Source organism: Stereum hirsutum, assembly GCF_000264905.1.
Source record: "Stereum hirsutum FP-91666 SS1 unplaced genomic scaffold STEHIscaffold_10, whole genome shotgun sequence".
Classification (NCBI taxonomy): Eukaryota; Fungi; Basidiomycota; class Agaricomycetes; order Russulales; family Stereaceae; genus Stereum; species Stereum hirsutum.
Window position 1 is genome coordinate 867522 of NW_006763140.1, and position 27669 is coordinate 895190.

The 27669-nt window shown below is 50.1% G+C and overlaps 12 protein-coding genes across 12 annotated transcripts; 5 read left to right on the forward strand and 7 right to left on the reverse strand.

Annotated features, from left to right (window-relative positions):
- Nucleotides 1–216: 216 nt before the first annotated feature.
- STEHIDRAFT_158608 (uncharacterized protein) lies at nt 217–1026 on the reverse strand (the record flags this gene model as incomplete). Its single annotated transcript, XM_007305990.1, has 2 exons — nt 217–783; nt 853–1026. The coding sequence occupies 2 exons, from the start codon at nt 1024–1026 to the stop codon at nt 217–219; spliced, it is 741 nt and encodes a 246-aa protein (XP_007306052.1).
- A 726-nt stretch (nt 1027–1752) lies between these two features.
- STEHIDRAFT_158609 (uncharacterized protein) lies at nt 1753–2194 on the reverse strand (the record flags this gene model as incomplete). Its single annotated transcript, XM_007305991.1, has 2 exons — nt 1753–1962; nt 2039–2194. 2 exons carry the CDS (start codon nt 2192–2194, stop codon nt 1753–1755), a joined length of 366 nt encoding a protein of 121 aa, XP_007306053.1.
- A 1236-nt stretch (nt 2195–3430) lies between these two features.
- STEHIDRAFT_140424 (NAD-P-binding protein) lies at nt 3431–6575 on the forward strand. The gene is made up of 8 exons (XM_007305992.1): nt 3431–3626; nt 3738–3810; nt 3917–4010; nt 4198–4799; nt 4946–5358; nt 5438–5643; nt 5760–5910; nt 6006–6575. The coding sequence occupies exons 5-8, from the start codon at nt 5300–5302 to the stop codon at nt 6451–6453; spliced, it is 864 nt and encodes a 287-aa protein (XP_007306054.1). The 5' UTR covers nt 3431–3626; nt 3738–3810; nt 3917–4010; nt 4198–4799; nt 4946–5299; the 3' UTR covers nt 6454–6575.
- Nucleotides 6576–6630: 55 nt separating this feature from the next.
- Nucleotides 6631–7361, reverse strand: STEHIDRAFT_122844 (uncharacterized protein). The gene is made up of 4 exons (XM_007305993.1): nt 7244–7361; nt 7078–7178; nt 6957–7014; nt 6631–6848 (listed from the first exon to the last, which is right to left on the reverse strand). The coding sequence occupies exons 1-4, from the start codon at nt 7246–7248 to the stop codon at nt 6839–6841; spliced, it is 174 nt and encodes a 57-aa protein (XP_007306055.1). The 5' UTR covers nt 7249–7361; the 3' UTR covers nt 6631–6838.
- Nucleotides 7362–7802: 441 nt separating this feature from the next.
- On the forward strand, nt 7803–8839 carry STEHIDRAFT_81657 (GINS complex Sld5 component). Its single transcript, XM_007305754.1, has 6 exons — nt 7803–7913; nt 7976–8110; nt 8174–8256; nt 8306–8412; nt 8491–8563; nt 8659–8839. The coding sequence occupies exons 1-6, from the start codon at nt 7833–7835 to the stop codon at nt 8753–8755; spliced, it is 576 nt and encodes a 191-aa protein (XP_007305816.1). The 5' UTR covers nt 7803–7832; the 3' UTR covers nt 8756–8839.
- A 770-nt stretch (nt 8840–9609) lies between these two features.
- Nucleotides 9610–14157, forward strand: STEHIDRAFT_132425 (acetyl-CoA synthetase-like protein; the record flags this gene model as incomplete). The annotated part of the gene is made up of 19 exons (XM_007305994.1): nt 9610–9949; nt 10060–10434; nt 10486–10554; nt 10617–10676; nt 10731–10762; nt 10836–10967; nt 11047–11100; nt 11161–11243; nt 11321–11474; nt 11576–11737; nt 11808–11826; nt 11893–12043; nt 12116–12173; nt 12229–12488; nt 12554–13085; nt 13139–13172; nt 13238–13381; nt 13434–13690; nt 13753–14157. The coding sequence occupies 19 exons, from the start codon at nt 9610–9612 to the stop codon at nt 14155–14157; spliced, it is 3321 nt and encodes a 1106-aa protein (XP_007306056.1).
- A 507-nt stretch (nt 14158–14664) lies between these two features.
- STEHIDRAFT_81660 (NAD-dependent formate dehydrogenase) lies at nt 14665–16582 on the reverse strand. Its single transcript, XM_007305755.1, has 11 exons — nt 16534–16582; nt 16401–16475; nt 16305–16349; nt 16194–16247; nt 16074–16136; nt 15653–16007; nt 15545–15588; nt 15392–15490; nt 15030–15330; nt 14936–14956; nt 14665–14877 (listed from the first exon to the last, which is right to left on the reverse strand). Exons 1-11 carry the CDS (start codon nt 16537–16539, stop codon nt 14864–14866), a joined length of 1077 nt encoding a protein of 358 aa, XP_007305817.1. The 5' UTR covers nt 16540–16582; the 3' UTR covers nt 14665–14863.
- A 425-nt stretch (nt 16583–17007) lies between these two features.
- STEHIDRAFT_169779 (glycoside hydrolase) lies at nt 17008–19511 on the reverse strand (the record flags this gene model as incomplete). Its single annotated transcript, XM_007305995.1, has 17 exons — nt 17008–17245; nt 17319–17352; nt 17417–17487; nt 17551–17656; nt 17713–17807; nt 17876–17889; nt 17952–18003; nt 18053–18064; nt 18126–18242; nt 18303–18354; nt 18420–18581; nt 18638–18661; nt 18721–18870; nt 18930–18987; nt 19059–19145; nt 19208–19394; nt 19469–19511. 17 exons carry the CDS (start codon nt 19509–19511, stop codon nt 17145–17147), a joined length of 1365 nt encoding a protein of 454 aa, XP_007306057.1. The 3' UTR covers nt 17008–17144.
- Nucleotides 19512–19830: 319 nt separating this feature from the next.
- STEHIDRAFT_158616 (phosphoglycerate mutase-like protein) lies at nt 19831–20766 on the reverse strand (the record flags this gene model as incomplete). Its single annotated transcript, XM_007305996.1, has 3 exons — nt 19831–19891; nt 19973–20616; nt 20683–20766. 3 exons carry the CDS (start codon nt 20764–20766, stop codon nt 19831–19833), a joined length of 789 nt encoding a protein of 262 aa, XP_007306058.1.
- Nucleotides 20767–22218: 1452 nt separating this feature from the next.
- Nucleotides 22219–22440, forward strand: STEHIDRAFT_132426 (uncharacterized protein; the record flags this gene model as incomplete). Its single annotated transcript, XM_007305997.1, has 1 exon — nt 22219–22440. One exon carries the CDS (start codon nt 22219–22221, stop codon nt 22438–22440), a length of 222 nt encoding a protein of 73 aa, XP_007306059.1.
- A 248-nt stretch (nt 22441–22688) lies between these two features.
- On the forward strand, nt 22689–23682 carry STEHIDRAFT_112437 (uncharacterized protein; the record flags this gene model as incomplete). Its single annotated transcript, XM_007305998.1, has 4 exons — nt 22689–22988; nt 23054–23065; nt 23137–23309; nt 23532–23682. 4 exons carry the CDS (start codon nt 22689–22691, stop codon nt 23680–23682), a joined length of 636 nt encoding a protein of 211 aa, XP_007306060.1.
- Nucleotides 23683–23988: 306 nt separating this feature from the next.
- Nucleotides 23989–27539, reverse strand: STEHIDRAFT_148188 (uncharacterized protein). Its single transcript, XM_007305999.1, has 10 exons — nt 27369–27539; nt 27230–27310; nt 27137–27166; nt 27063–27080; nt 26771–26992; nt 26069–26259; nt 25842–26009; nt 25333–25772; nt 25030–25252; nt 23989–24952 (listed from the first exon to the last, which is right to left on the reverse strand). Exons 1-10 carry the CDS (start codon nt 27402–27404, stop codon nt 24622–24624), a joined length of 1740 nt encoding a protein of 579 aa, XP_007306061.1. The 5' UTR covers nt 27405–27539; the 3' UTR covers nt 23989–24621.
- Nucleotides 27540–27669: the final 130 nt, after the last annotated feature.

A 27669-nucleotide genomic window follows, 5' to 3' on the forward strand; every position in this document is an offset into this window, starting at 1 on the left:
CTGCGAATGATCTCAGCCATGGCGGTGGTGTGTGGAGAACGTTGCAAGCTCTTGGGCAGCACCGTGGACACATGACGGCTGAATGCGTCGAATCAATGACTTCTCTATTGCAAATCAGGTCAGCACAATAGGTACGAAAACCAGGATGTATGGGAACGGTCGGCAGAGCAAGTATGCGTCACCACCCATGAAAAAGAAAGACGGAACCATGCATGTTCAATAGATCCCAGGCAGATACTTGCACGGTACCCTCTTCGCCCACTCCTCCCACTCTTCGCTGAACTCTTGCTTCAAGTACCTGTCCTCTTTCGCTGCTCTCGCGTACACTCTCACACAAAATGCAGCAGTCACTCCGAGCACCCCAGCGCAGATCTTCGGTAACATGCCGGCGCCGTTCCAGCCCCCAACACCCCTCCACCAGCTCCCACCGCCAACCAAGGTTAACACCGAGCCCACCACCGTCATCATGCCAGCCGTGTAGCTTGGGTGACGGACGATGCTGTATGGACCACTGGTCACGAGCTTGTGATTCTCGCGCAGGGTGAGACGGAATGTGAAGTGGCGGCCCATTTCGCGGAAGCAGCGAAAGCGAATGAGAGTGCCCGTGATGATGAGGGCGGACCCGAGCAGGTAGATAGGTGTGATAGCTCCTATGGAAGATAGATTGGTTTCGGGACTGTCCAACGAGAGCAGAGTGCGAATATGCTGGGCGAGATTGTGCGACGGATATTGGATGGCGAGGACCGACGCGATCTCCGCAGCACTCATTGTCCAGTACGTCGTCTAGATGTACACTATTGAGTATGTCTTATTATATACGAGTGAGCATTTGCGAGAGAGTACACGACCCACCTTGAGCAAGAAGCCCGCAGGAGGGATAAGTCTCTCCGTAAGGGAGATATCAGTAACCTTCAGGGCCTTCTTCTGCTCTTCCTCGGCCACAGGCGGTGAAGGAGGAGCCGTGAAGGAGCGGTCATAGAATAGCGCGGTGGTGAATATCAATGGGACTTTGACGAGGGAGAGCATGTCTGATATGCCGCTTCTCGAGGTGAAGAAGTGTCAAGCCGGATGAGGTGGCTGCTAGTTCCTGGTTAGCACTGCGGGAGTCTTTATGTGAGAGTTAACCGCCCGTAGTGGCCGCGGGATAATGATACTGTCCCATTCAAACCTTCTCGAGGACATACGAGATTACTCATGTAAGAGGAAGGAATGATTCTGAGAAGACGATGGGTTGGAACAGCCAATCGTATTGATTGGCGGAAGCATACATCAGTTTCTAGTGGAAAGGCTCGCATAAGTATAGTTCAACTTGATGGCGAACTGAGATAGCAAGTGGTTATGGTCGCGGCATGCATGGTGTACCTAGAATTTCATCAAATAGCCTGAAGTAGAACGCCTTCAGTAGACACCAGGCAAGAGCCGATAGGGAACCTTCCGTGCCCACTGCTCCCACTCCTCCTTGAATACTTTTCTCAGATACTCATCTTCCTGCAACATCCTTGGAAAAATCCTGGAGCAGGCCGTAACGCACGCCACAAGCAGCACAGTGTAGAACTTTCCGAGCGGACCACTCTTCCACCCGCCAACGCCTGCCCACTAACTTCCGCTTCCTGCTAACGTCAATGGTTGACCTAGCGTCAGGCGCAACGCGCCCGTGTATCCAGGGTGGCGGATAATGGAATAAGGACCGGTGGTGCAAAGTTTCTGGTCTTTGCGGAGGGAAAGGCGGAAGGTGAAGTGTCGACCCATCTCTTAGAAGCAGCGGAGGCGAACGAGGGAGCCTGAAATGACCAGAAGCGCTCCGAGGAGGTATGTAAAGCTCATAGCGCCAATAGTTGATGCATGGGCTCGAGAATTGCTCAAGGAAATGAGGGTACGAATGTATGGTGCGAAAGCGTGCGACGGGTAACGCAGCGCCAGGATAGAAGCAATTTCGGCGCCGCTCGTGCTCCAGTACACGGCCTAGGCAGATGTACGATATATCAGCACGAGTCGTGATGGTATACCACGGTCTCTATGAATAGTATAGAGGACTAACCTTCACCATGGAGTTCGTGAAAGGTATAGCTTTCTCTGAAATTGTGACTAACAAAGACGCCGTACGCGCCCTCTTTTGTTCCTCCTCGGTTTCGTTCGATGTAGGTTGCATGTTTCCACGCTCGAAAATAGTAGCAGCGACAAGTAATAGAGGCATTTTGCGAGAGAGAGTATGACGGATGAGAGTCTGATGGACCCAGGATGTGGGTGATGATGGGCGTGGACATGTAACGTAGGACTCGTCGGCCTGTTGAGTGAAAGCAGTGTGGGAGTGGTAATACTCATGTGAGGGTGAGCACCCAGAACACCTGCCGAGAACTAGAGGTGGAAGGACTATGATGTGATTTCCCAGAAATCTTCTCGTGATGCAGAAAAACAGACGGCTAACTCTATTGCGCCGACTGCAAATAGTTGCAACTGCCGTCAAGATTGAGATAGACAGGAAGTGGACGTTTCTTCATGGACCAAAAATACATTTCCAACGAGATGCCGCAAGAGGCTTTACCTAGTATGAATCCTCTTCGCAGTGGTATATGGTTCGTATCCCTTCGAAAGATAGATCGTAGGCCAGCCCATGCAAGTATTCATCCCATCGGGATCGCTTCTAGGTCATGAATGTCTTCCCCATTGACAGAGAAGTGACAGCTATTCTCAGTGAGTCGTGAGGCATTAGGTGTAGTAGACGAAGCGATAGAGTCAAAGTGACGAGCGACGAGTGTAATGGAGGAAGAAACAGAAAAGCAACTGTGCCTGGGTCGCCACGCTCATCGTGAGTACCGGCACTCACCCATTGCGTGCTGGTTCAAACTCCGCTGTGCCGCGTCTCGCTTACTCCCATAGCCGAGTGGCTGCAGGCTGTCACTTACGAACATTGCAACACAACAAAGGCAGCAGTGTGCATAGTGACACTCAACATAGCTATGCATAAATTCATCTAAAATATGTCTCTCTAATTTGGTCGCGACAGAATTTTCTAATTTCAACGTGAACGAGCTACACAATGAGCCATACGCTCATATCAAATCACTCGAGGAGAGTGAAAGGATTCTGTCGCGACCAAACGAAGTGAATGTATGTCAAATAATATACTAGAATTTATAGGATTTACTGGTGGGGTGTACCTTGCCCTAGACGCGAAAGGTCTCGTACATAGGTGCCACCCCGCCAAATCGGTGAGTCTTACTGTGGCCCGCGTCGAAATGGGATGCGGCTTGCCCGGCAGCTTTCAAAGTCCGCCAATTTGCAATGGACATGGCGCTTGGTGGGAACGCCGGTACTCACTCATCGCCGAGATGTTGGAGACCTAGGGTTAGGGTTTTATTCTCACACGTAAGAATTATCTGAGCGGCTAACGAGCCAGCTACTTTATACTCCTTCTCCCATCGTTTCCTCTGCTCTTTTCTTCTCGACTTCTACGCTTTCTCATAAGCATCGTTATAGGGCTACACATAAAACTCCGTACTCAAAGGACCCACAAGCTGGGAATCTTATAATCGCATATTCTCGACCGCCAGCTTGGACGGACTTGAAGTTATCGAGACAGTCAAAGCAACACGAAGGGCAGCATGAAGACGACTAAATTCCCCGTCGTAGGTCTCTTTGGCTATGATGAACGTACATCTATCTCATTGATTACTTTTGCAACGCGCGCGCTCCACAATCGACGGCGTGACAACGCTATGTCGAACTTGGCTCTCTAGGCACGAATAAAGAAGATTATGCAGAAGGATGAAGAGGTGGGCAAGGTAGCACAAGCAACTCCGGTTGTTATTTGTACGTCTTTTCTCTGTATAACTCTCTCTACTCTCGTAGCAGTGTGCTTGTTATCGTTATGGCGACGAGTTAACGGAGGCTCAAATTGTTGCTCCTTACAATGTAGCAAAGGCGCTGGAGCTGTTCCTCCAGCTCATTATCGACGAGGCTAGTGCTGTTACAGTCTCAAGGGGGAGCAAGAAGGTCGAGGCATACCATCTGTACGTCTTTATCTTTTTCTGGCGGGTATGACCCAGTCTTTTGACGTCTACCTTTGTTCCTCCGTCTTTGCCACATCCCTCCAACATATTTCCAATTCCCCATTACACAACACCTGGAATATCGCACGCGAACATACACATCTGTCGTGGCTTCACCCTCCCCTTCGATACCCCTTCAAAACGTTAGTAAACATGCAATCGAAACCACCGAAATGCTCGATTTCCTCAAAGAGCTCGTCCAGGAAGTCCCCGACCCCTCCGCAGGCGGCACAATCGACCTGGATGGACCTGACAACAAACGCTCGCGAAAAGGTAAGAAAGCTGCCACCGCAGGAGATGATGATGAAGAGATGGACCTCGACGACGGCGAGGCTCCTAAGCCGAAGCGAAAGCGGAGAAAGAAGAAGGACGATGCGGATGACGATGATGATGGAGCTCCGGTTGCGAGCGGGAGTAGGAAAGCAGCGGGTGGACGGGGTGGAGGAGGTGGAAGGGGGCGGGGCAGGAAAGCGTCTGCGTCAAAGGTACCTGGTGCGGGGAAAGTTGAGCGGACGAAGGCTGAGGCTCGGGCTACGGATAGGGAACCGGTTGAGGATGACAGAAGGGCTGCGTTGAGGGACGATGAGTATGATTATGAGAACGGGGATAGTAACGGACAAGCGAATGGAAGTGGATATGGGAGGGAGGATAGGATCGAGGAGAACTTCGACGAGGAGGAAGAGGACTAATTTTCCTTCGTTGTTTGTTTGTTTGAGTAGGCTGTGGGTGGATAACTATGGTGATACTTGGGTGAGTATAGGACATTTCCGTTTTGTATTTTTAGGGTCATTTTGTGCAATAAGCTTGAATGGGTTCTCCTCGTTGAACGTCTAGTGTGTCTTCACATTTCCCTGTTCTTACCTTCAACTCTAACTTATTCCTGTGTCAACTGCAAGCGCCACCGTTTGGTTACAGTTTTCGACGCTCTATGAACGTATATTGGGTGTCCTCCTCTAGAAGAGGACGCTTTTGGCATCGAAGCTCCCTTTTCTGGATCCAGGAAACACTGGCGTGTAAAGTCGGAACATAAGGGCTCCGAATAGGGGGGAATCGGGATGGAGAGCTGTGCTCCCATCAAGGTTGAGTTGAAACCTCATTAGGCCTCACTAAGCCTCACTCCCAACCAAGCCTATACTGTATAATCTCGCTAGGAGGGGCCTGAACAACCGCCAAATTTCTTTACTTCCCCGTACACCCAGCCCAGAGTTGGGCATAGCCATAATATTAGTAAACTACCCAACGACTCCGTGATGGAACGATCAGTCGCTCTCGTCACAGGCTGTTCGAAAGGCGGTATTGGTTTCGCATTGTGCGTTCCCTCCTCATGAGTGTTTTCGCTTCCGTCCTATTGTTTTCCTATATCAGTCATTCACTGATATCATTTTCAGTTGCGAGAACCTAACCGCACGCGGATACATCGTCTACGCTACAGCACGTTCTTTGTCCTCAATGGACGACCTCCATCACCCCAACTGCCGCAAATGTGTGCTCGACGTGATGAGCGATGAGCAGGCCAACGCCGTAGTGGCTAAGATCATTGAAGATGAGGGTCATATTGACCTACTCATCAATAACGCGGGGATGCCTGCTGCAGGTTTGTGTCATCCGCCTCCCCAGTCGCGCGCTGTGTGGCGCTCCCGCCGCTTCCTCTGGCCCACTCGTTCTGACTGGTACGCATAGCTGATTTGATGTATTTTGGACTTGTTATAGGCCCATTGATAGATTGGACCATTGATGCAACAAAAAATGTTTTCGACACCAATGTCTTCTCCGTGCTTCGGCTCTGTCGAGCTGTGATCCCACACATGGCAGAGCGAAAACAAGGGACCATCCTGAACATCGGCTCTCGAGCTGGAGAATTGTGCGTCCCCTAATGCGCAAGCAAGACACCTCTTCTTCTTGATTGTATGGAACTGATAATACCTTTCTTCCTTGGTTTGCAATATTGATGTCTAGCGCACCACCCTGGTTCGGCATCTACGCCGCCACCAAATCATGCCTCCGTACGATCTCCGAAGTCCTCTCCCTCGAATGTCGTCCCTTCGACATCTCCGTCTCGCACATCAACACTGGCACCGTCCAGTCCCGTATCCTCGATAAACTGGATACTTATCTTGCACCTCCTGGATCGCTTTACGGAGCATTTGTACATAACATCGGGAGGATTATTGAGATGGGTAAGGGGGAGGGGAAGGCGATGGATGCGGGAGTATTTGTTGAGAGTGTTCTAAGAAAGACTATCGGGAGAGGTTTGGAGGCTCGGAAGAGGAAGGTACCGATTGAGGTGTTGGATGGGACTGGGACGTTTGCCTTGATGGTGTTGAGATGGCTGCCGAGGAGCTGGTATTTTAATTTGATCTGGAGAGTACTGGGGAAGCCAGAAGTGAAGAGCAAGGACGCGTAAAAGCAGATAGGTTGCTTATGGACGATCATTGTTCTTTGTGTTGGCACGCGCATTTCCCTCAATTATTAGTCTGTTCAGCGTTCTGTATAATCTTCCTGTGTTGCATACGGTCTTGCTTGTGCAAAAACTATCCAGCGTCATTCAAGAGAACACATCGTAAAATATTAGTAGGTAGGTGTAAAACGTACAATCCAGGGAATAACAGCGGTGATTGATACAAGTTGGGGTATAAAGCTAGCAGCGACCGTAGCACAATGACAACACCCTTCTCCAAGACGTATCACTTCTCTGAGGACAGTCTAAAGTCGGTATGATCGAGGAAATATATGGCCTCCGGGAACTTCAATGACTCCTTGTAGGAGCCAGCCTGTCCCGGAGGCCTTGTTTAGACTCGACTGTAAGAGTAAATTAGTACATGTACATGACAAAAACACATGAAAAAATGTTGGCAAAGACAGACTATTGTGGGGTAGGGAGGCTGATATGGCAGAACGATGACTTACCCACAGCACAAGCAGCCGGTGATACAATCAACTAAGCCGGCGAAGAACCCTGCGATGGCTAAAATCACGCACACAAAAGTTCAGACAAACATCACGAGCGTTGATGATACGGACAAAATACCTGATATAATACACTCAAGGCATCCTGCAATGCAATCAACGATGCCCAGGATGAGATCGCCTATGGCGGCAAAAATGCCTGCTATACATGATATGATGATACTGAATGGTGGAAGGAGATTGTAAGTTTCCGGAGGTTGAGCCAGCAAGAAAGAAAGGTGACTCGCCCCATTCTGAAGAGTATGAAAGTCGTGCGTGATAAGACCGTTGGCGACTCACTTTTATACTTTGTCGCTTTCATAGTGACGTTGCCTCCGGGGGAAGTTGACCTATGTCAAACCTATGTGACGCACATATCCATGCTATTAATAATGGTACAGGAGCGCCGTAAATACATTTGGGAGCCAACACCGTTCTTGATAGTTGGTGGTGCAGCGGAGAGTACAATGAGGAGGGGATACTCAGGCACGAAATGACATCATGCCAGTGCCACACGAATTGTGGCGAAGAGTCACGCCGAACGCGTTGCTTTAGGGCAGACTGTTTCGCGTGCGCGTCTTCTCTCTCTGCCACTCCATTGTTACGCCTTTGCCGTATTCCATCATCACCATGGCCCGCAATGCTCTATTTGACGACGATGAATTCGACGTTCCCATGGGCGAAGATTTTGTCCACCGTATAATCAATGCACCAGACGATGACGACTTTGACATGCTTCAAGTCGAAGCTCCTCGAAACCCCGATGCAGGTTTTGCCAACGCACACGATCCGACAGCAGAGAATCAAACACCTTTGCAGCAGCTTATCCGGCATTGGATGAATGAGAGACATTCGCCAGATATACTCGAGGGGCAGGAGGGCGTACTGGGGACTCTGTTAGACCACATCCGGAGACAGGTGGGTGAGTGTTTGAGAATTATGATCGTCGAGACGAGGAGTTTGAAGAGAATTGAAACCAGTCAGAGACCGTGACACTTCTGAAGGGCGATCCGAATTCGTCTGAGGATGAACATTTCCGAATTGTACTCGCTCAGACGGAGATCGAAAGAGTGAAGTTCATCGTACGCTCGTATCTTCGGACCCGCCTCTTCAAGGTTCGTTCATAAAAATCTAACTGTACATGGATCGTTCCAACTCATTCAACGAGGTCACGTTAGATAGAGAAATATTCTCGGCACATAATACATGAAGTTGAACTCCAGACGCGACTGTCTCAGACAGAGCTGAATCATGCCAAACGGTATATCTACTTACCATACAAACCGATCTATGCTTGACCATGCAAACAGATATGCCGATCTCTGGGAAGCACACCTGAGGACTGCACTACTGGATGCCCTACCAAGAGCCCAGCGCGAACTCGATGTGAAGGACAATCCGTTTGAGCCTCCGATGGGTGCGTTCACTCGTTACCTTGACTTCCCAACCTATAAAGAGGCTGATATCCGCGGATCATGGGTTGTACTTGTCATAGTTACTATGCCTGATCATATGCGAGCCGTTTTCGTGCACGCACTGGACGAGTGCCCTCCCGTGATCCTACCAGAGTATGTCACTTTACCTCTTTCTGGCCTGCCGATACCCACCCCTCGCCCTTTTTTCTTGCTTTTCTTTACGAGGTACTGACGTTCGGGCTTTATAGTGGCACAACGCTGCAAGCGCAAAAGGGGCACATCGTGCTGACACCATACGCTGTCGTCCAGCAGTTACTTACCATGGGCCTCGTCGAGCTCGTCTAATACGTCTGATTTTGTATCGCCTTGTTTCGTTTGGAATGTCGATGTTGTAATTGTACGTTCAAACGCGGCTTCAGGTAAAGAATCGGAGAGCAGCCTTCCTTTGCTACGAATATTACCCTCGATATCTCGTGTTTTGTGTAAGTAACATAAGGTGCGTACCCTCGTCTTCTATTCGATCCGTCTTGTCCTCGTTTTCCCGCTTATGCCTTCTTACAGTGATTGTGAGTGGCATGCAGTTTGCTAGGTTACCCAAAAACAAACACATGAGCGAACCTACATCATAACATCGTCAAGAAGTATGCTCGGGTCGCTAAGAACGGCGCACATGAACAGATGGCCGAACTGCCGTCTCTGCATGGGCCGTGAAACTTTGAGCATCTCCCCAGTAACTTTTGCCGGACTCCCATGCGGTCATCCACAGTGACGATGCATGCTCATATATGTTCCGACTCAGTATTAGAGGGTTCCCAGACACACTAACCTCGATAGTGGACGCCTATCCCATGAGAAGAGTCCCAGATGCCGATGCGCATCAGCACTTCTGCCTCAACTGCGTCACAGTTTTCTAAAGCACTCGCCATTACTGACCGACATCGCTTGACAAGAACCAATAGGCTACACAGTCATGGACTCATGGTTCCTTTGCCCTTGCTCTCGGAAATAGGAAGAACCGGGTCCTCTTCCCAGCAAGCTCTACGGACACGTTGGACGTCTACTATAAATGACGCCGGTGTGCATATCTTCAGCAACGCCGTATAGGTGTCCCACATCAGCATCTACCCATCATCACTTGTTCTTCTGACATGCCTTCGTCAAAGGTAGATTTTGCTCCACCGCCTTTTGGTTCTTTTCCTATGCCTCAAGGGTACAGCAGTCCCACATTTCACCCACCCCCTGTTGATGGGACGCTATGCATTCCCGAGCTTTTCGAGTATCACGCAGAGCATAGTCCAGAGCATCCGCTTTTCATCTATGCCGACGAGGACTCTTCAACCATCAGTGGAGACGATTGCGGTTCTGGTACTAGAACAATCAAGTATCCCGAGGCGTGGCGTAAAATCCAACGAGCGGCGAAGATCGTGAACGGGCATTATATGAGGTTCGAGGATAGGTATGCACGTCAGGACAGGGAGTCCGGGATCGTTGCTATGAAGCAGAAAGTTCCGCCGACGATTGGAATCCTGGCGAATGCAGGTGAGTATCACCTTTACACCATCGCTCTTCTACGAGTGTGGCGTGGTGACTGAGCCGACCAATATCCCCCCGTCTTTTCACCCTTATTCTAATCTTGGCGTCATTGATAGACTCGATCAGCTTCTTCAGCACCATAGTCGCTATAATGCGTCTCAATCTCACTCCCTTTCCGCTTTCCGTTCGTAACTCACCTGTCGCTGTGGCCCATCTCATCAAGAAGGCGCAGCTGCTTCAGGTCTTTGTCTCTCCGGATCCGGCTATGCAGAGGTTGATCGCCGAGGCGAGGGATATACTGAGGGACAATGACGGGATTGAAGTCGAGGTGCTGGCAATGATTCAGTTCAAGGATATTGAGGATAATGACAAGGCCGTGGAGGTCCAAAATGGCGATGCGTCGGCGCGGGCAACACGGGCAAAGGAAGCGGAGGACATTGAGTTTCCGAAGGTGGACTTGGACACTACTGCGGTTATACTTCATTCTTCTGGTGAGCATGTGTAGCGTTAGGACGAGCAGCTGGCTAATTCGCTCTTGTTAGGCACAACGTCGTTTCCCAAACCCATTTATCTTACCCACAGAATGTTCCTACAGTGGTGTATGGTCATATGTGAGCATTTCAACCGCAATTACATGGTCTCAGCTGTCATGCTGATCGACACATTTTCAAAGGCTATGGCGAAGTCGATATGTGTGGTACTATAGTTGCGGCGCATACTTGCCCGCTATACCGTATGCTCATTCCTCAGTCCAGCTTACTACGATGAACTGAGTTCGCATACCTAGACGGCATGGGCATGTTCATCATGATGTGGACTGTGAGTCGCTCATTAGATCGTCACTTTGTTGCATGTCCGGTACCAGTCTGAACGTACTCGCTTCTTTTGGTAGTGCATCCCTGGCATGATCATGGCGGTATTCAAGCCTGCGTCGCCGCCCGTCATATCAACACCCGAGACTTATCTCCAGGGAATCATCCAGACAAAGAGCGAGGTGGTGTTTTGTGTTCCTTCTGTCATCGAGGTCAGTAGCTCGATGTCCATGCCGCTTACAATATGGCTCGCTGACGCATATTATGCCGCATACGTGTTTTGTTTATCAGACTTGGTCCCACGACCTTTCAATTTTCGACTCTATGAAGTCTGTGCACTCGATTGTATGAATCTCATGATTATTTTTCGGTGTCGAAGCTGATCAATTGCTCGCGACAATGCAGACATTCGGAGGCGCTCCAATGACCAAGTCTGTGGGAGATACACTGACAGCACGAGGTCTTACTCTGATCCCCTTCTTTGGGTCGTACGTACCATTTATTCACCCTAACTTCCACCATTCTTGAGCTGCTTTCGTCCTCTGATATGCACGATGCGATACAGGACCGAAGTAGGTTGTCTGAACCTAAGCTTCCCCTCTGGACGCCCGACTCTCGATACCTGGGAATGGTTCGAATTCTCACCGAATGCCGAGTTTGAGCTCTTATCGCAGAATGAAGGCGTGGATGGGAACGATATCTTCGAGCTCTGTATCGTCGTAAGTACACTCTACTACTCGAACGTCTTGGGTCGTCACTAAGGATGAATTGATGGAGGCGAAGCAAGTGACTAACTTACGGATACCCTATTTGTATACAGGATGTGCCTCATAAAGGCATAGCTATGGCGAATGCCACGTCGAAGGATGGGCGACCGATGTACAGAACCTCCGACCTTATACAGAGGCATCCGAGATATCCAAAGAAATGGAGAGTCTATGGCCGAGTGGACGATCAGATCATGTTGTCCACTGGTGAGAAGGCAGGTCCCCTCTGTGACTATACCTGAAACTACCCAACCAGTATTGACTGAGCGTATGGCTTGACGATAGACTAATCCCGGACCTCTCGGTGAGTTTTTCTGAGTACATTTGATGGGACACGACAATGACACTACACCCGCACTGCCTCTTTCAGAGGCGATTCTGCTGCAAGATCCTCATGTAGCGTGTGCCATCATGTTCGGACGAGGTCAAACACAGAACGGAGTCTTGGTTGATCCAGCACCAGAATACGCGTTTGACCCAGAGGATGAAGAGAAACTTGTAGAGTTTCGCAACAAGATATGGTGAGCAAGCCTATCCATTTGCTTCGTAGCGATTGTACGCAGTATATTGATGGTTTACGCCTTGCATGATAGGCCAACTGTTGAGAGAATGAACAATTTCGCGCCGGCTCATTCCAGACTCTTCAAGGAGGTCAGCCTCATAGCTCTCTTTACCACGCGTCACGCTGACCTGTTCTATCTTGTAGATGATCATTGTATCGAAGCCTGCGAAGCCCTTCGAATTCAACTCAAAGGGTGGACCAAGGCGCCACGCTATTATCACCAAATACGAGCCCGAAATCCAGGCTCTGTATGCTGCTGTCCAAGAATCATCGCAAGCGGACGTTGCTGCTCCTGGCGAATGGACCGAAGAATCCGTGGTGCAATTTGTGAGGCGAGTAGTAACGAAGGTCATGGACTTGGAACTTGAAGGCGATATGGACTTGTTCCAGCAAGGGTGTGATAGGTAGGTGCTATGCTGGATGAAACCGTCACATTAGCTGGGAAGTACACTGACCCATTCTCCATTAGCTTACAGGCGACCTACATCCGCAATGCGATCATTCACGCCCTTCGAGAGCCTTTGGCTTCATCTGGCTCTCGCCTTCGGCTCCCGAACAGCTTCGTCTACAACAACCCTACCATCTCTGCCCTCACCTCATACATCCTCTCACTATTTTCCTCCGATGAACAGAGCGTGGAAAACAAACGTGAACGTATCGCCAAGTCTATGCAAGCCATGGTCAGTAAATACAGCGGCGACTTCCCAGTTCACAGTCCTCGTGACGCCCGCTCAGTAAAGACGCTAGATGAAGTTGTCCTCGTATCTGGGACTTCGGGAAGATTGGGAGCTCATCTCTTGGCTCAGTTGCTTGTGAAGCCGTCAGTGACCAGGGTATACGCCCTAAATCGACCATCCAAGCAGAACATTTTGGAGAGACAGCTGAAGGCCTTCGAGAATTGGGAACTTGATGAACGATTGCTGGCCGGAGGGAAGGTAGTTCTACTAGAGGTGGATTTTACTAAGGCTGATTTTGGTGTCGGAGAAACTGTGTACAACGAGGTATGTTCTGTTTTTCTTCCTTGGAAAAGTACCCAGGATGACCATTCGAACAGATGCGCGACTCAGTCACTAGTATCATTCACAACGGTGAGCTCCGAATGAGCTCCCGTAGCCCTCTCGGTTTGGTGTTCTAACGAATAAAAATCATGTAGCGTGGCGTGTGGATTTCAACGTTGCTTTGTCCTCCTTCGAACCTCTCGTAGTCGGCATGCGGAACTTGATCGACCTTTCGTTGAGCTCACCCCACCCATCGCCTCCTCCCATCTTGTTTACGAGCTCCATATCAACTATCATGAGTGCGTTGTACTTCCACCTGCAAAGGACTCAAACCTGATTTTCTCCCACCAGCCTCGCCCATTGCACCGGTGCCGGAAACGCCAGTCACTAATCCGCTGATCGCCAGCCTCTCCGGTTATAGCCAAAGTAAATGGGTCGCAGAAACCTTACTTCTACAGGCGAGGAAAAAGCGAGCCCTGTGCGTGAATGTGGTACGGGTCGGGCAACTGGCTGGCGACAGCAAGGTTGGAGGATGGAACGAGAAGGAGTGGTTACCTGCGTTATTGAGAGGCTCGCAGGTGTTGGGCGCTGTTCCTGAACGTACTGAGGTGAGTATTCGTGACCGCTGCCAGTCCACGAGTCGACGCCTAATGATCTGCACTCGTTACAGCAAATATCGTGGATTCCCGTAGATGTCGCTGCGTCTGCCTTGATAGACATGGTCGGCAGCCCTGAGCCCGTCATGCATCTCGTCCACCCCTACCCCGTGTCTTGGACCGTTGTCTCCTCCACAGCTTCCAGCGTCCTCGGTGTCCCCATCGTGCCGTACAGCGAGTGGCTCTCCAGATTGCAGGATGCCGCACAAGACGCCGAAGCTGATACCCAGAAGGCAAACCCCGCGTTGAAGTTGTTTGATTTCTTCGAGAAGGACATGGAGTCGGCGACTGAGCTCGCCATTGCGACGAATAAGGCGGTAAAGGTTTCGAGTAGTCTGATGAATGCGAAGAAGCTAGAAAGCGTGGATGTTGGGAAGTGGTTGAGCTATTGGCAGAAGATCGGGTTCTTGAGGGGTTGAGATTACGCTTTACATGCATGTGGGAGAGTGGGTTGGTTGGAACTGTAGGGTATTCTTAACTGTGTAGACTCCGGGATCCCTGTAACCCGATCTTCTTCGTTCCATGTGATGTACAACTCATCTTGAACAAGGCGTAGATCAGAGTTATCATCAATGAATCAAGATAGAATTTGAAGATATCTAGAAGGAATCGAGAGGAAAGAGTACGTTATCCCAACGTAGGCAGATGTGAAGCCAAGTTCAGAAGTAGACTAGATGATTGCTCCATTACCAGGTATCCCTTTCGTTACATCTGACTCTGAGTTTCCGGTGGACGAGTAAGTAGTTTGTATACTTCTACCTATGTGGATGCCCACGGAGACTGAATTATCAGACATAGTAGAGAACCGCATCCCACTCAGGCCCTGGGCATGCTGCTGTGCACCAATATCAATATGCTCCGAAGTCACCTCGTCTTCCATGGCCACAAGTACAATGAGAACTCGAACATGCGCTTACTGCTGTTCTGTTCAACACCAAGGACTCGAAGGTCGCGCCATGCAAGATAGGATGCCAGCACATATCAAATCATACAGAAAACGCGTAAAGAAACATACAGCACGAGGTACGTTGCAAAAGTTCGTGGCAAAATCTGGAGCTCTGGCTGATCAAGTTTCTAATACTGTCATCGAGCGTTCTATCCTTAACGACCGGCTCATGCAGTGAGTCAACGTTGGCCATCTGCAAATACAGCGAAGTCAGTGAAAGAGTAGTGACCGTAGAAAGAAAGATAACTGACAAGCCTTGGTCGCGTATGCTCCTACAAATAGCCGCATTAGGATCAGCAATCTCTTCATACCAGTATCGGTGCACATGATCACGATTTGACTTACCTTTTGCGACAATGATATTGCCCGGCTCCTGCGGCTTGCCTTCAAAGAAGTTCTGCAAGATACTCTTCGTTCCCGCCGCATACCTCGCTTGCGCGTCTAGCGTTGTTCCGGAATAGTGGGGAACCATGCCGTTTCCACCACCGAGGGGGTTCTTCATTGTCCTCCAGACGTGGTCTTTTGGGGCAGGTTGCTTGTTCCAGACGTCACCGGCGTAGCCGTTGAGGTGACCAGAGGCGAGGGCGTCAGCGACGTCTTGGGCGTTACAGATGGCGCCCCGAGCGGTGTTGACGAGCCATGAACCCTATGAAACCCATTCGTGAGCGATGGCCGCAGACCTAGCGAGGTACAAAGGAAGGCTTTACCGGCTTGAAATGCTTCAACAGGTTTTTGTTGACGAGGTCGAGAGTTCCTTCGTGAAGAGGGGCATTGACGGTGGTCACATCACATTGGGCCACAAATTCCTGGAAAAGCACTCTGTCAATATCTAGTCTGGTCGAAATATGGACCTCACGAACCTCTATGCTCTCAACCCGACGAGCGTTCACGGACTTCTCAACATCTATAGCATCGATATCGTTGAGACTCGGGAAATCACAGTTGCATGTTTAGAAAAGAAGACTGACCAGGAGGCAAAGGTGTATAGTCATAGTACAGCAACTCTTTACAGTCGAAAGGAGCAAGCCTCTGCAAGACCCTGCGCCCAATTCTTCCAGCACCAATCGTTCCCACGACCTTACCCTCGAGATCGAACGCGTTTCGCGCAATATCCGAGACCTGCCAATCCCCACGCTCGATCATCTCGTGAGCTGGGACGAAGTTGCGGACTAGTGTGAGGATGGACATCATGACGTGCTCGGCAACGGAAGTGACATTGGAGCCGGAGACCTCGACGACCTCGATGTTGTGTTTCACGGCTGCGGGGAGATCGATGTGATCTGAACCGACACCAGCAGTAACACAGATCTTGAGGTTCTTGGCCTAAAATGACGCGCCAACACTCATTCAGTGAGAGGTTTTATAGGACGTGCTTATCGGTGATTTCACCTTCTCTATAAGGTCTGGGGTCAGATATCCAGGATGGAACGGAGTAGTAATCAACACGTCGGCCTGTTCAGTCACAATTATTCAGTTATAACACCGAGTCGAACACCATATGCAACGCACATCCTTAATGTGTTTCTGGAAGTCGCTATTAGGGCCTTCCTTGTCACTGCTGACCTGTGTATAGTGAGATAGTCAATGCAAGGGCGTATCACGAGAATGAAGTGGACGCACGATATATTCATGACCCAACCCCTCAAGGTATGCACGAAGTCCAAGCTACCGAGCCGTGGTCAAGACTGCTCAGCTTTAGAATGACATCAAAAATACCTGGTTCTCCACAGTACCCAGCAAACGCGGCTCCTTTAAAGCAGCCTGGTAGCCATTGTAAAGGATAGCGAGAACCTAATCACCACTATGATTAGACTCTTTTCTCTGCCAGGAATTACACTGCGCAACGCACCTTCATAGTCGTTGATGTCGAGAAGTATAAGAGACGATGTGGGTCAACTGGTAGAGGGCTACTGTGATGAGAACCATGGGTAGTTTCGATGGGCCCCTTTATATATCGATGCCTGGTATCCCGTGGGTGATCATAGTAGGTCTACCATTGCAAAGTCCCCTGAGGACGGTTCTCGTGAGAATGTCATCGGACGGGTACAGTCATCTGAGCATCCATAATACCATTCCGGCGCGGCCGTACGCAGGGTGTCCTCGGATTCCATGAATACCTGTTGGCGGCGTTGCTAATGTGGCGCTGCTTCACCCGAGGTCGTGGGTATTGTTGAACAAGAATGGGTGAGAGAACAAGGTGCGCCCCCGCACCACTCCGCGACGCGTCCCGAACAACATCTCACGCGTAGCACACACGTGAGCACTTACCGACTTGGTCCGTGACAGCCCGTGATCAGCTCGGAACACTTCGGAATAGATGTGTGGCAAGATAGTCGGGGTGGCCCAACTCCATCGGATGGCTTTGGATTGGCCAACACCCTCGGAGCAGGCAAGAAGTCCGTACACACAGCAATATAATCGTACGTTTGAACCTGTTACATGTCATCGGACCAAAAAGATTCAAGGTAATCCCAGCGCGGTCAGGTTGAAGACTACCGGAGGAATTATAGAAGCTGGAGAAGACATCCGCGGGCAAGAAACCTCTGGTAAGATCTCCGGAGCTATTGATGAATAGTATGGTTTTCATAAGTTATGTCAAGAACATGGCTTCCACCACAGATGTGCCACCCTCACCTTGAGATCCACTGACGTCGGAAGCATGCTTGATCTGGTGGGAGATAGTTGTAGAGTAAAACATATGGTTAGACGAGATACAACAGGGTACAACGTACCAAAATAGCACCCTGTGCAGTATAATTAGCATCGTCCCGCAGGTAGTAGAACGACTCTCCGTCGTCGTGTTCTGTAAGCAATGGACGGACATTATGGTCATCTTCCGGGTGAGAACGGGAACAAACGAACATACCGACGTATTGACAACACTGGTCATCGTGCCCGAATAAGGACCAGTAAAAATCTCCTGCTGTCCCGGTGTCCCCGACAGTCTGAAGGAATGTCGTTAAGTTATCCCCCTGCTTTCAAATTTCAATCAGTGGCCAGTTCACAAATGGAGGAGAAAGTGGACTACCGCGCCGGTCCAGTCGAACTCTCCTGCCAGATAATTGCGGTTCACGGCGTTGGTGAGTGCCAAGTCAGATTCTAAAATTGTGATGTTCGGAGGGTCTGGAGCACGTTTGTCAACGCCGAACCCGTCACTAATTATATGGCTAACGGCAGTGACAGGATCTCACAGTAGTGATTCGAACTGTGCGTCAATGTCAAGGTTAGTACCAGTGAAGAAATCCGTGTCTGCACAAGAGGGCGCACAAGATATCTACGACCTCGTTCTCCAGCTGGCCAGTTTCGGGGAACAGCCCGTCTACATCATGGTCAAACGAGGTTCATAAGCAATCTCTGCAGAAACTTACAAGAGCCATCCACTATATTGGGATTGTGTCAGCTTTCGCACTTTGACCTGAATGCGTAGAGACATGTGCTCACGGAAGAGATGATTCGGTGCTAAACTCTTTATTAAATCGCCCATTTCTTTCGTCCAATTCGCGGGGGCGGGTCCATCGCCGAATCTTGCTCCAGACAGCTCATTGCCTGACTCCCAACCTGTTCGATGATTCGAGGCATTAGCACTTAGCGAAGTGGCGAAGAACACCTAATTCGCACCCAGGATAGTAGGATCATCCTTCAGCGCCACGCTGGTAAACTGGTTGACATGCTATTGACGTCTTGATCAACACCAGCCCGCCACAAGTATCAAGCAGGTAAGAAGTAAGAACTCACATTGAGATGCTGCGTGATATACCTCTTGAAGCTTTCCACGACACTGGTATCATTGTAGAAGAAGGCTCCAACATCCGGAGGGGTGATATCGGCTCCCGTGCCAGAAAAGTTGTGTCCTCCCCATTCGATGAATTGATATTTTCCTCCATGGTAGTAATTGTACTGCACCAGGTCTGTCAGCGTTTCAATCAGGCAGGAATGCTATTAGGAGAACATACGTTATCCACTAGCGGTATAAGAAGCTGAACATCGGGTAGGTCAGATTCGTGATATCACACATGCGATAGGTCCAAAAATGAACCTTTATACCATAAACCCTCGCCACCGTGATTGCGAAGTCAATTGACTCATAAGCCGACTCGTTGAATACGTCCAGCTCAGGCTCGACGCTCAATGGGTTTCCAATTGATATTCCGAGCGTATGGCCGCGAACTGCCGTACCACGCATGGCCTAAATCATTCAGTTTGTGAGTCATTCTCTAGCACTAGATAATCACGGATCTAGCATACCGATACAACGCCGAAGATCTCGACGACCCGTTGTTTGCTTGGATATGCCGGGTCGGGACTGCTCCAGCGAATTCGTTCCCAGTTGAATAAGCAGCGGAGTAGAAAGGACGCAGACAAGCTTCGACTTACATGACATTCTCGTCCAGTCCAAGCCAATATACATTCGGTCCAACAATTCTGAAAGGCTCACCAGCCAACGTCAACTGCGTCCCAACCCTTTCACAGATATTTCGATCAGCATGGGCCGCACTAACGAATTAAACTGCAAAGAAGCATACCTCTTCACGAATGCATTTCTCTTCTCCAGATCATATATAGAAGGAGAGGTCGGGCTCGGGAATGAACCGACACTTGCTGGGCAAGTCTCGTTCTCCGTTTGACGGCGGACGGGTAGCGTTGTGGATAACAATCGCTCAAGATCGGTGTGAGCTAGACTAGTGAGTTCCGGAAGATCTGAGGGGATAACTATTGTTCGAGCAAGGCAAGCAGCGTAGAGACTAATTAGTATACTGGAATATAACTTCATAGCTAGCAAAGACCAGAGCGACAGAGACCAATCATCATAGCACGATGCGCGCCCATTATGTAGCCCACAGATGACGAGACATTCCCGTTTTGAAGGTATTATTGAGTCATGCGCTTGAAGATCGAGGAAATAATAGCTCAGAACGATGCCTTGTGATATCCTAGGGGCACCCGTGGACAGGAACTGCCAGAACGTGGAACGGAGGATTTTCGGGATGAGGTCAGGTAGCAGTCACCTGTGAAAGATGGTCTAGCTGGCGGGCGGAGTGAGCGCGAAGAGATGCTTATATTTCGATGTAGGCAGAAAGGTCACTGACAAGGGAGTATGGAGACCAAGAATAGTCAAGTTAAATTATTAGGTGTTCGCCACACACTTTTAAGAGGGAGGCGGTTTGAGATCCCAGAACTGAACCTCAGTCTCTTCATCATCGGTCACCCTGTATCGCACAAGATGTCGAGACCTGCAAGTACAGTGCTATAAGGAGAGGAACTGATAGGCGTAAATGTCGAGGACTGACCACTGTGTGTTCCCATAATGTACTGCCGTTTGCTCATGGTCGTCTTTGCCCCAGGACAGCAACATCTCGTAAAATTCCCCCATATACGCATTATGGCTCACCAGTACAACATGTTTGATGCCCTCTGGCACTTCTTGCAGCCCTCCGGTGTCGTCATCGCCCGTGCTCGCTTCATACCGCCGAACAGGGTCGTTCCCCTCAACTACGCTCGGTACCTTATCCAAAGCAACAGCATACTTCAATAATATCGCTAACACATTCTCCGACCTTCTCTCTACATCAGACAAACTCTCTCCTCCACCTTGCGGTCTGTGTTCGCGATTCACGCTCCCATCATACAGATTTCCATCTCGCTCCGCGATCGCAGTCTTGAAAAGTCCTTTGCTCATAAGTCGAGGGATGGAAGTTCCCAGTTTACGCTCAATGAGATTCGGTTCTTTGGTAATGGGGACGTCGTTGTCGTTCGACTTTGAGATCTCGAGAGCGGTGCTGACTGCGCGTTCGTATGTGGATGAGAGGAGCACGTCGATGCGAGTATGCGCGTAAGAGTTGCCAAGGGCTGTCGCTTGAGATTGACCTTCGGAAGTCAGAGGATCAGGGTCTGCGTCATCAGGTTTCGAGTTGGGGTTGACGTTGCTTTCGCACTGCGACAAGACCAGGGCATAAGCAAGTACGCAGATCGAAAGAGAGGGGGGAGGACCGGAGTATACCTGAGCATGTCGAACTAAAGAAACAGTGACATACTTCCAGGGAGAGGCTGTTTCTTGGGCCTCCGACGAGTTTACCGATTTCATGACGGGCACAAATCGAATGCAGTCAAGACTTCAATCGTCGCAATTCGTGTGGCCCAGGGTTGGTCTGCAACCACATCTTTCGAAGCATCCCTTCTTAGACAGCCATATCCTTCACAGTAGGCCTCTCGCTCACACGGCGGGGGGACCAGTATTTGGAGCACGCCAAAGCCATTTGCATTGTGAAATCCATATCCAGAAAATAGATAACACATTGGGATGCTCCAAATTATGTATTTAGCGTAGTTCAGTGGGAAATCCATAGTGCTGCTTTGGATTTCGCTTTAGACTCGCCCGAATGAGACACTGAAGAAAGACAATGGTGCCCTGCAAATAATAATGTTTTGCTGAACTTCAGAGCCCTCCGAATCAAGAGACAAAGGCTGGCTTTGGATCCCAATCTCGCGCTAGCCAAAGCTATCATTTAGACCGCTCGATTCGTAGAACCAAAGGCGAACAATCGGGTCCCGTATGGAACTCTCCATAGTCCAACTTTGGAAATTTTGCGAATTGACAGCCAATCAGCGTGCGCCACGTGGCAGATTGTGCTCAAAGCCAAACTATAGAGAGCACCATATCGGGCTCAGTTGTTCGCCTTTGGTTCACCAAATCGAGCGGTCTAAATGATAGCTTTGGCTAGCGCGAGATTGGGATCCAGAGCCAGCCTTTGTCTCTTGATTCGGAGGGCTCTGAAGCTCAGCAAAAAAATATTATTTGCAGGGCACCATTGTCTTTTTTCAGTGTCTCATTCGGGCGAGTCTAAAGCGAAATCCAAAGCAGCACTATGGATTTCCCACTGAACTACGCTAAATACATAATTTGGAGCATCCCAATGTGTTATCTATTTTCTGGATATGGATTTCACAATGCAAATGGCTTTGGCGTGCTCCAAATACTGGTCCCCCCGCCGTGTCAAGGGTTTAAGTCTTACAGTGCCGACGGCACCACACTATATGATTTATACTTGCCTATACTGATTGGCGAATTGGTTCGACTGGGTGGTCCTTTGTCCAGGGGTCGTGGGAAAGTTGCTGTTGATGTTTACGAACTTCAACAACTTGCAGCAACTTGCTCCATCCCACCATCGCTGCGACGACCCGTCACCATCACCAACAGAATTACCGTGCAGGCACTTATGTTTTTGTGTAGCGCATCTCTACACTCAATTGCAGCACGGGGCTGCTGGCAGGAGCACCTCGAAACTTTCTAGGAATTTGGCATCGGACAACCTGACTACCGACTTGAACAAACTACTGCCATCGTTGCTCCAGCTGCTATCCCTCTCTGGAGTCTACGACAACAATTCACTGTTTCAAAATACTTATTTGCTGGCCGGTAGTCACTTCTCAGCTCCGCCATTGGACCGTAGGGCACTACACACAGTCTTCCATTTCCGGTGACTGGACCAACTTCTTCACCCTCTGGCATGCCACGAAAAACGAATTGTTTCAGGGTATGTATGAACAACAGCGCTGGACGACTTGTCCATGCGATACTCTGTTGGCGACTCGGATGCTAGAAGAGCTCGAGCGCCGTTTCGTTATATACAAAACTGCATCGCCCCCGGGTCCAGTGCGCTTGCCGTTCAAACATGATGAACAGCTCGGCGGGACTCTCCTCACACTGCTCGTTGACGATCATCCGTGGTTCTTTTACTTTACCGTTCTTCTTGCTTAACTATTCAGGAATAACAACCACCTGCGTGTATCTAATGGGGATCCGTTTCTTATGATGTTACACATCGCATAGTCTATTGGCGACACTCCTTCTGAAACCCTTGGGCGACCTTGACTGGACAGCAGTTATGTGCTGGTCTGCTATATCGGACTTGCCAGCACGATGAGTGAGTCTTTTCCTTCCCTATATAAATATGCCACAATCCTGGATGTCAATCGTTACCCACCAGCACATCCTTCACTTCCAAGATGTCTTTCTTCATCCGCGCCACTCTCCTTTCTTCTGTCCTCATCGGCTCTATCGCCACCACATTTGCGTCTCCCCAACCCATCGATAAACGTGCGAACCCCTCATTCCAAGCCGATGGATCTATCAACGCCGCAGGGATCTACTCCGCCGCGTCCTCTGGGTCCAAGGTCCTGGCTACGTATGCCCCTGATCAGGGTGTAAGCAAGAGCGTGAAGATCTATGGTGACTGGCAGAAGCTCAGCGGTGTCTCTGCGTACTACTTCAAGGCGGACATGGACATCGACTGTGATGGCCCAGACGTGGGTTATCTGCCAGCCTCTATCTTCCACGACACCTTGCTGACCATCCCTTTGGTTCTCAACAGTACAAGTGCGATGTAAGCAGGCTTTCGCGCAAACTCGTCCCCCTCCTGACCACTAACTTCCCTGTCTTCATATACGCTATCAGGGCAGCTCTGAAGGCGACCCCAACACCGCCTTCGGGGCTCTCGACGCTCGCTACGTTCCCTACATCGTCCTCCCAGAAACGTTCGCCACCAAGACGGTTCAGATCAAGGGCAACGCGCTCTCCGCCGTCATCTGCAACGGCAAGATGTTCTATGGTATCTTTGGCGACGAAAAGTATGCTCTTCCTGTCCGACCTGTTCCACCAACTATCCATACCTGATGTTGAACATCTTACGTATTTAGTGGCGCCACGCCAGAGATCATCGGCGAGGCCTCACTCCTCATGGGATAGACTTGTTTCCCGAACGATAAAATCACGGGAAACAACGGGCACGATGCCCAGGATGTCGTTTGTTCGTCTTGTCCTCTTCTTCAACTACTTATCACGGACCGCAGGCTGATCTCTACTCCTTGGTTGTTCACAGACATCGTCTTCCCGGATGTCGTGCCATCTGGTGATCTCTCCGGCCCTAAAATCGACCTTGACGCGTTGAAGACTTTGGGAGACAAGACGGCCAAGCAGCTTGCTTCGGCTTTGAAGTTGTGAATACGTACAGATGGGTGGGGATGATGGTGGTTCGTGACAGTGACTAGGCTTGAAATTTAGAGGGGTTGTAATATGTTTTGTGCGCGGTGGCCCGTAAATTAATATCGTCTTGTTGGTTTTATGATGATTGAGACCTCGAAAAATTGCGGGCGAGGCCTTAAACTTAATATTAGTTGATGAGTGCAAAAGTGGACCAGAAACCGCATCGGACTCGGGCTAGGACACCACGAACCACGTGGCCCATTCCGAATCAACCATCAGCACGCAAGCTTTGAAGAAAAAGGCCATGGATTACAAGCAATACAGCAACAAGCACAAACACGTACACAAAGAAACAAGTATAGTCTCTATGTACAAGAGCACGTACATGTACACAATTTTAGCAATAGTCTGTGAAACGGCAGGACTCGAAGCACACAGATAGATGGAGTCAACGGTGGGTATAAGCATCGTGACTCAAGAGGCAAGATACTGTACGCTTGACAGGAGCAAACGCAGACGTGTAAACTTGAGAAAATGAACGAACGACGGTCAAGGGAGCGCGAATCCGTAGAAACAGAAACTGGTGGATGGTGTGAATACTATGTACGATAAAGTGCATATGTAACATGGATCCTTTTCCGCCTTTGACGATCGATCTTCGAATGACTCGTCTACGCCGACTGACTACAGTGAACTTGAACCCCGAATACACGATATGGAATGGCACAAGAAGGTGGGCGAATGCGAAAGAGAAAAGTAAAACAAGTGTAAGATGAAGTGAAGAGGAATAAAGAAGCAGGGATGAGCGGGAAGTATGTAGATGGAAGCAGATGAGTAGAGGTGGGTAGATGAACAACGACACGGCCGAATCGAAACAAACTAACTAACAAACAAGTACGCGAACAAATACTCAGATCCACAAACGCTCTACAGCCCTATCAACAACACCCGAACACTCTACAGCCTCTTCTCCTCCGGCTCCACCATATCAATCTTCCTCCCCAACACATGGTCCTGATCCTGACTGCTCGTGTCAACCCTCTCCAGGCTATTCATATCCCTCTCCTCCATCGCGTGCTCGTGATGTTGAAGCTCACCACGGCCAGTGATACGCGCGTGCACGGTCTTCATCCAGATGGGTACGATGCCGCCTGGAGGGATGACCCATGGCTCGGCGGAACCGTAGTTAGCGGGAAGAATGCGGTCGTTTGAGGCTTTGCGGATGAGCCATGGGAGGCCGTTGAGGAGGATATAGGAGATGATGCCGGCGATGACACCGTATGCGATGCTAGAGGCGGCTCGTCAGCACTCTATCCACTAGCGCCAGAATCTCTGGAAATCAGAAGACGGGAGATGTGGGCTTACTTGTAGGTCAACGGGATGACGATGATGGTCAAGAACGCGGGTACGGCGTCACCAATGTAGTCCCAGTTGATATCGCGCACGTTACGGATCATGAGCGTGCCGACGATGACCAGAGCGCCACCGGTGGCCCAAGCAGGGATAGAGGCGAAGATGGGAGCGAAGAAGACGGAGATGAAGAACATGAAACCGGTGGTGACGGCTGTGATACCGGTCTTTCCACCCTCTATAAATCACAAACGTTCGTCAACATACGTACTCAACGGAAAAGTGCGGAACGAGGAGATGAAGGCGGGAGATACGCACCAGAGATACCCGTCGCACTCTCGATGAACGCCGTAACGGGACTCGTGCCCATCAAAGCACCCATAGAGATCGAGAACGCATCAACGCAATACGCAACCGTGCTCCTCTCGAAATCCATCGTAACCGGGTCCCTCAATCCGGCGAACTTCGCCATAGAGTACAAGGTTCCCGTGGTGTCCAAGATATCGACATACAACATCGTGATGAGAGCGTACCACACCCTGCCGTTAGAGTAGTCGAAGTCGATGGCACCGCCGATGAGTTTGAGAGGACGCCAGGCGACGACCTGTTTGAAAAAGTCGAAGGCTTCGTCGCCGGCATCGGTATGGGGGAAGGCGGTGACGGAGGTGGGACGAGGCCAGGAGATGATGGAGGTGAGGAAGATGCCGATGAGGATGGCGCCCTTCACGCGGTACATCATGAGGAAGGTAGTAAGGAAACTGTTTGCGCCGCGCCCCGAAATCAGTATGAAAATCAGAGATGGAGCGGAGAACAGGAATGAGACTGACCCGCCGATGAAGATACCGAGCCACATCGTGGGCAGACGCATGACGCCACCCGCACAGTAGTAGTCGAGGTCAGTCTCGTAGTTATCTGACGTGCAACCACCGAGGCCGACCAAGTTCGTCGTGTCGCCACCGACAACAAAGAGACCTCCGGAGCCAAGACCAATAAAGCTGGATGAACCTTTCAGCATTATGAATTGTAATAAACGTGGTAAATGAAGAGAACGTACGCAATGTAAACACCGATACCAGTACCGACTGCCATGACGAGCGACTGGGGCATGATGCGGGCGAGCCATTGACGAAGACCGAGAATAGAGAGAATAAGGAAGATCCAGCCCTCCATAAAAGTGGCGGCGAGGGCTTCGCGATAGGAAATAATACCGCCGGTACCGTGGAAACCGACGATGGAGTAGGCGAACTGATGGTGAGACATGGAGTATTAGCGTCGATTCCTATACGACCTTCCACCAAGTAACGAAGGACACAGAGACCGCCGGATGAGGCTGAATGACTGCCCGAAAATGGAAGGCTTCTTCAGATGATCCGCAAGTCTGTCCCAGTCGGGAAATATCTGTGCCGAAATCCGCTGTGGCACCAGTGAGGCCACCTCTCCGCGAAGGAAGTAAATCGCTTGCACACAGAGGCAGGTAACGAGGGAAGTGAAAACCAGTAGAACAAGATATAACTTGGAAATCCATTGACCACTCTGATCAGCGCACTTCTACCCAGATGTACCTGGCTCGAACGAATAGCGTGAATAGCACCGGAGAAGGCGCTACCACCGGGTAGAGCCACTAGAACGTAAACTGTTCATGTGGTACCAAGAACTTAGAAATGGAGAACATGAAACCCGACATTTGCTCGAGTGGGCAAAAACCGAGCTAACCCCAAACGAGCAGGCGATACGCAGATATGCTAAAGACACTCACATAAGCGTTCAAGCCCAGCCCAGGTGCCATGCCCACTGGCAAGTTCGCAAGTAAACCCATGAGACCCGATGCGAGTGCAGAGACAGCCGCAGTGGTGGTGATGAGGTCGCGCTGAAGTTCTGTAAGGCAAGCGGTGTAGGTATCGTCGGTTGTGCATCCGTCATTTGTTGGGCACTCGCAAGTTCCTCCGGAGTCGGCCAGGATGGAGGCGTTGACGGAGATCTGTGGATGAGAAAGACGTGGATGGGTAAGTCGGATGAGGGGCTGTCTAACTAAGCAGGGTAAAACTCACGATGTACGCCATAGCGGCCTGATGGTATTAGATTGTTAGCCAGAGAAATGAGACTTTGAAGATTGTATACGCACCCATGTCGTGAGTCCAGCACGAATCTCGGTCTGTAGTCCGTACAAACTGCAGTGAGCATGAAAAGTCGCTCAGGAGAGTAAAAGGCCACGCACGATGAAGCGAGAACCCTCGCGCTCCTTCTTAGCGCCTGATCCCTCTAAAGAGAACCATCTTCCAACGAAGGAGTCGGCCACCTACGCAAGACGCTCAATATCCTGAACCTCCTCGACGAAAAGAGCAGGCAAAACGTACGAGGGCGTTGAGTCTATCGGCAATCGTCAGGCTCATTGCTTTGAAAGCCTAGTAAAGAACGAAGGCGAAGAGAAGAAGGAAGGGGATAGACCTGCGAAAGCCGGTGTGGCAGTTCGCGGGATAGATATGTAGAAGCGGGGATAGATAAAGGATTGGTGTTATAGGATGGGGCCGTGTGGCTACCCACGCGAAGAAACGAGAACAGACGGCAACTCAGGAACGTCCTGACAGGAGCGGCACGCAAGATCACCTCCTCTTATACCTTCGTCCGCTAAGCTTATCGGCCCCAGAAAAAACAGCA

What these genes read in the sequence shown, in the direction of transcription:
- STEHIDRAFT_140424 (XM_007305992.1), top strand. Translation starts at nt 5,300, where the DNA reads ATGGAACGATCAGTCGCTCTCGTCACAGGCTGTTCGAAAGGCGGTATT. An exon ending in CGCGGGGATGCCTGCTGCAG is followed by an intron (nt 5,644 to 5,759) that starts GTTTGTGTCATC and finishes GACTTGTTATAG; the next exon opens with GCCCATTGATAGATTGGACC. An exon ending in GGCTCTCGAGCTGGAGAATT is followed by an intron (nt 5,911 to 6,005) that starts GTGCGTCCCCTA and finishes ATTGATGTCTAG; the next exon opens with CGCACCACCCTGGTTCGGCA.
- STEHIDRAFT_122844 (XM_007305993.1), bottom strand. An exon ending in CCTTGAGTGTATTATATCAG is followed by an intron (nt 7,015 to 7,077) that starts GTATTTTGTCCG and finishes GCGTGATTTTAG; the next exon opens with CCATCGCAGGGTTCTTCGCC.
- STEHIDRAFT_81657 (XM_007305754.1), top strand. Translation starts at nt 7,833, where the DNA reads ATGAATGAGAGACATTCGCCAGATATACTCGAGGGGCAGGAGGGCGTA. An exon ending in TTCGGACCCGCCTCTTCAAG is followed by an intron (nt 8,111 to 8,173) that starts GTTCGTTCATAA and finishes AGGTCACGTTAG; the next exon opens with ATAGAGAAATATTCTCGGCA. An exon ending in CCTCCCGTGATCCTACCAGA is followed by an intron (nt 8,564 to 8,658) that starts GTATGTCACTTT and finishes CGGGCTTTATAG; the next exon opens with TGGCACAACGCTGCAAGCGC.
- STEHIDRAFT_81660 (XM_007305755.1), bottom strand. An exon ending in TCCAGAAACACATTAAGGAT is followed by an intron (nt 16,137 to 16,193) that starts GTGCGTTGCATA and finishes GTGACTGAACAG; the next exon opens with GCCGACGTGTTGATTACTAC. An exon ending in TGTTGAAGCATTTCAAGCCG is followed by an intron (nt 15,331 to 15,391) that starts GTAAAGCCTTCC and finishes TGGGTTTCATAG; the next exon opens with GGTTCATGGCTCGTCAACAC.
- STEHIDRAFT_148188 (XM_007305999.1), bottom strand. Translation starts at nt 27,404, where the DNA reads ATGAGCCTGACGATTGCCGATAGACTCAACGCCCTC. An exon ending in CCGATAGACTCAACGCCCTC is followed by an intron (nt 27,311 to 27,368) that starts GTACGTTTTGCC and finishes CGTCTTGCGTAG; the next exon opens with GTGGCCGACTCCTTCGTTGG. An exon ending in GGCTGGGCTTGAACGCTTAT is followed by an intron (nt 26,260 to 26,770) that starts GTGAGTGTCTTT and finishes TCTCACCATCAG; the next exon opens with TTCGCCTACTCCATCGTCGG.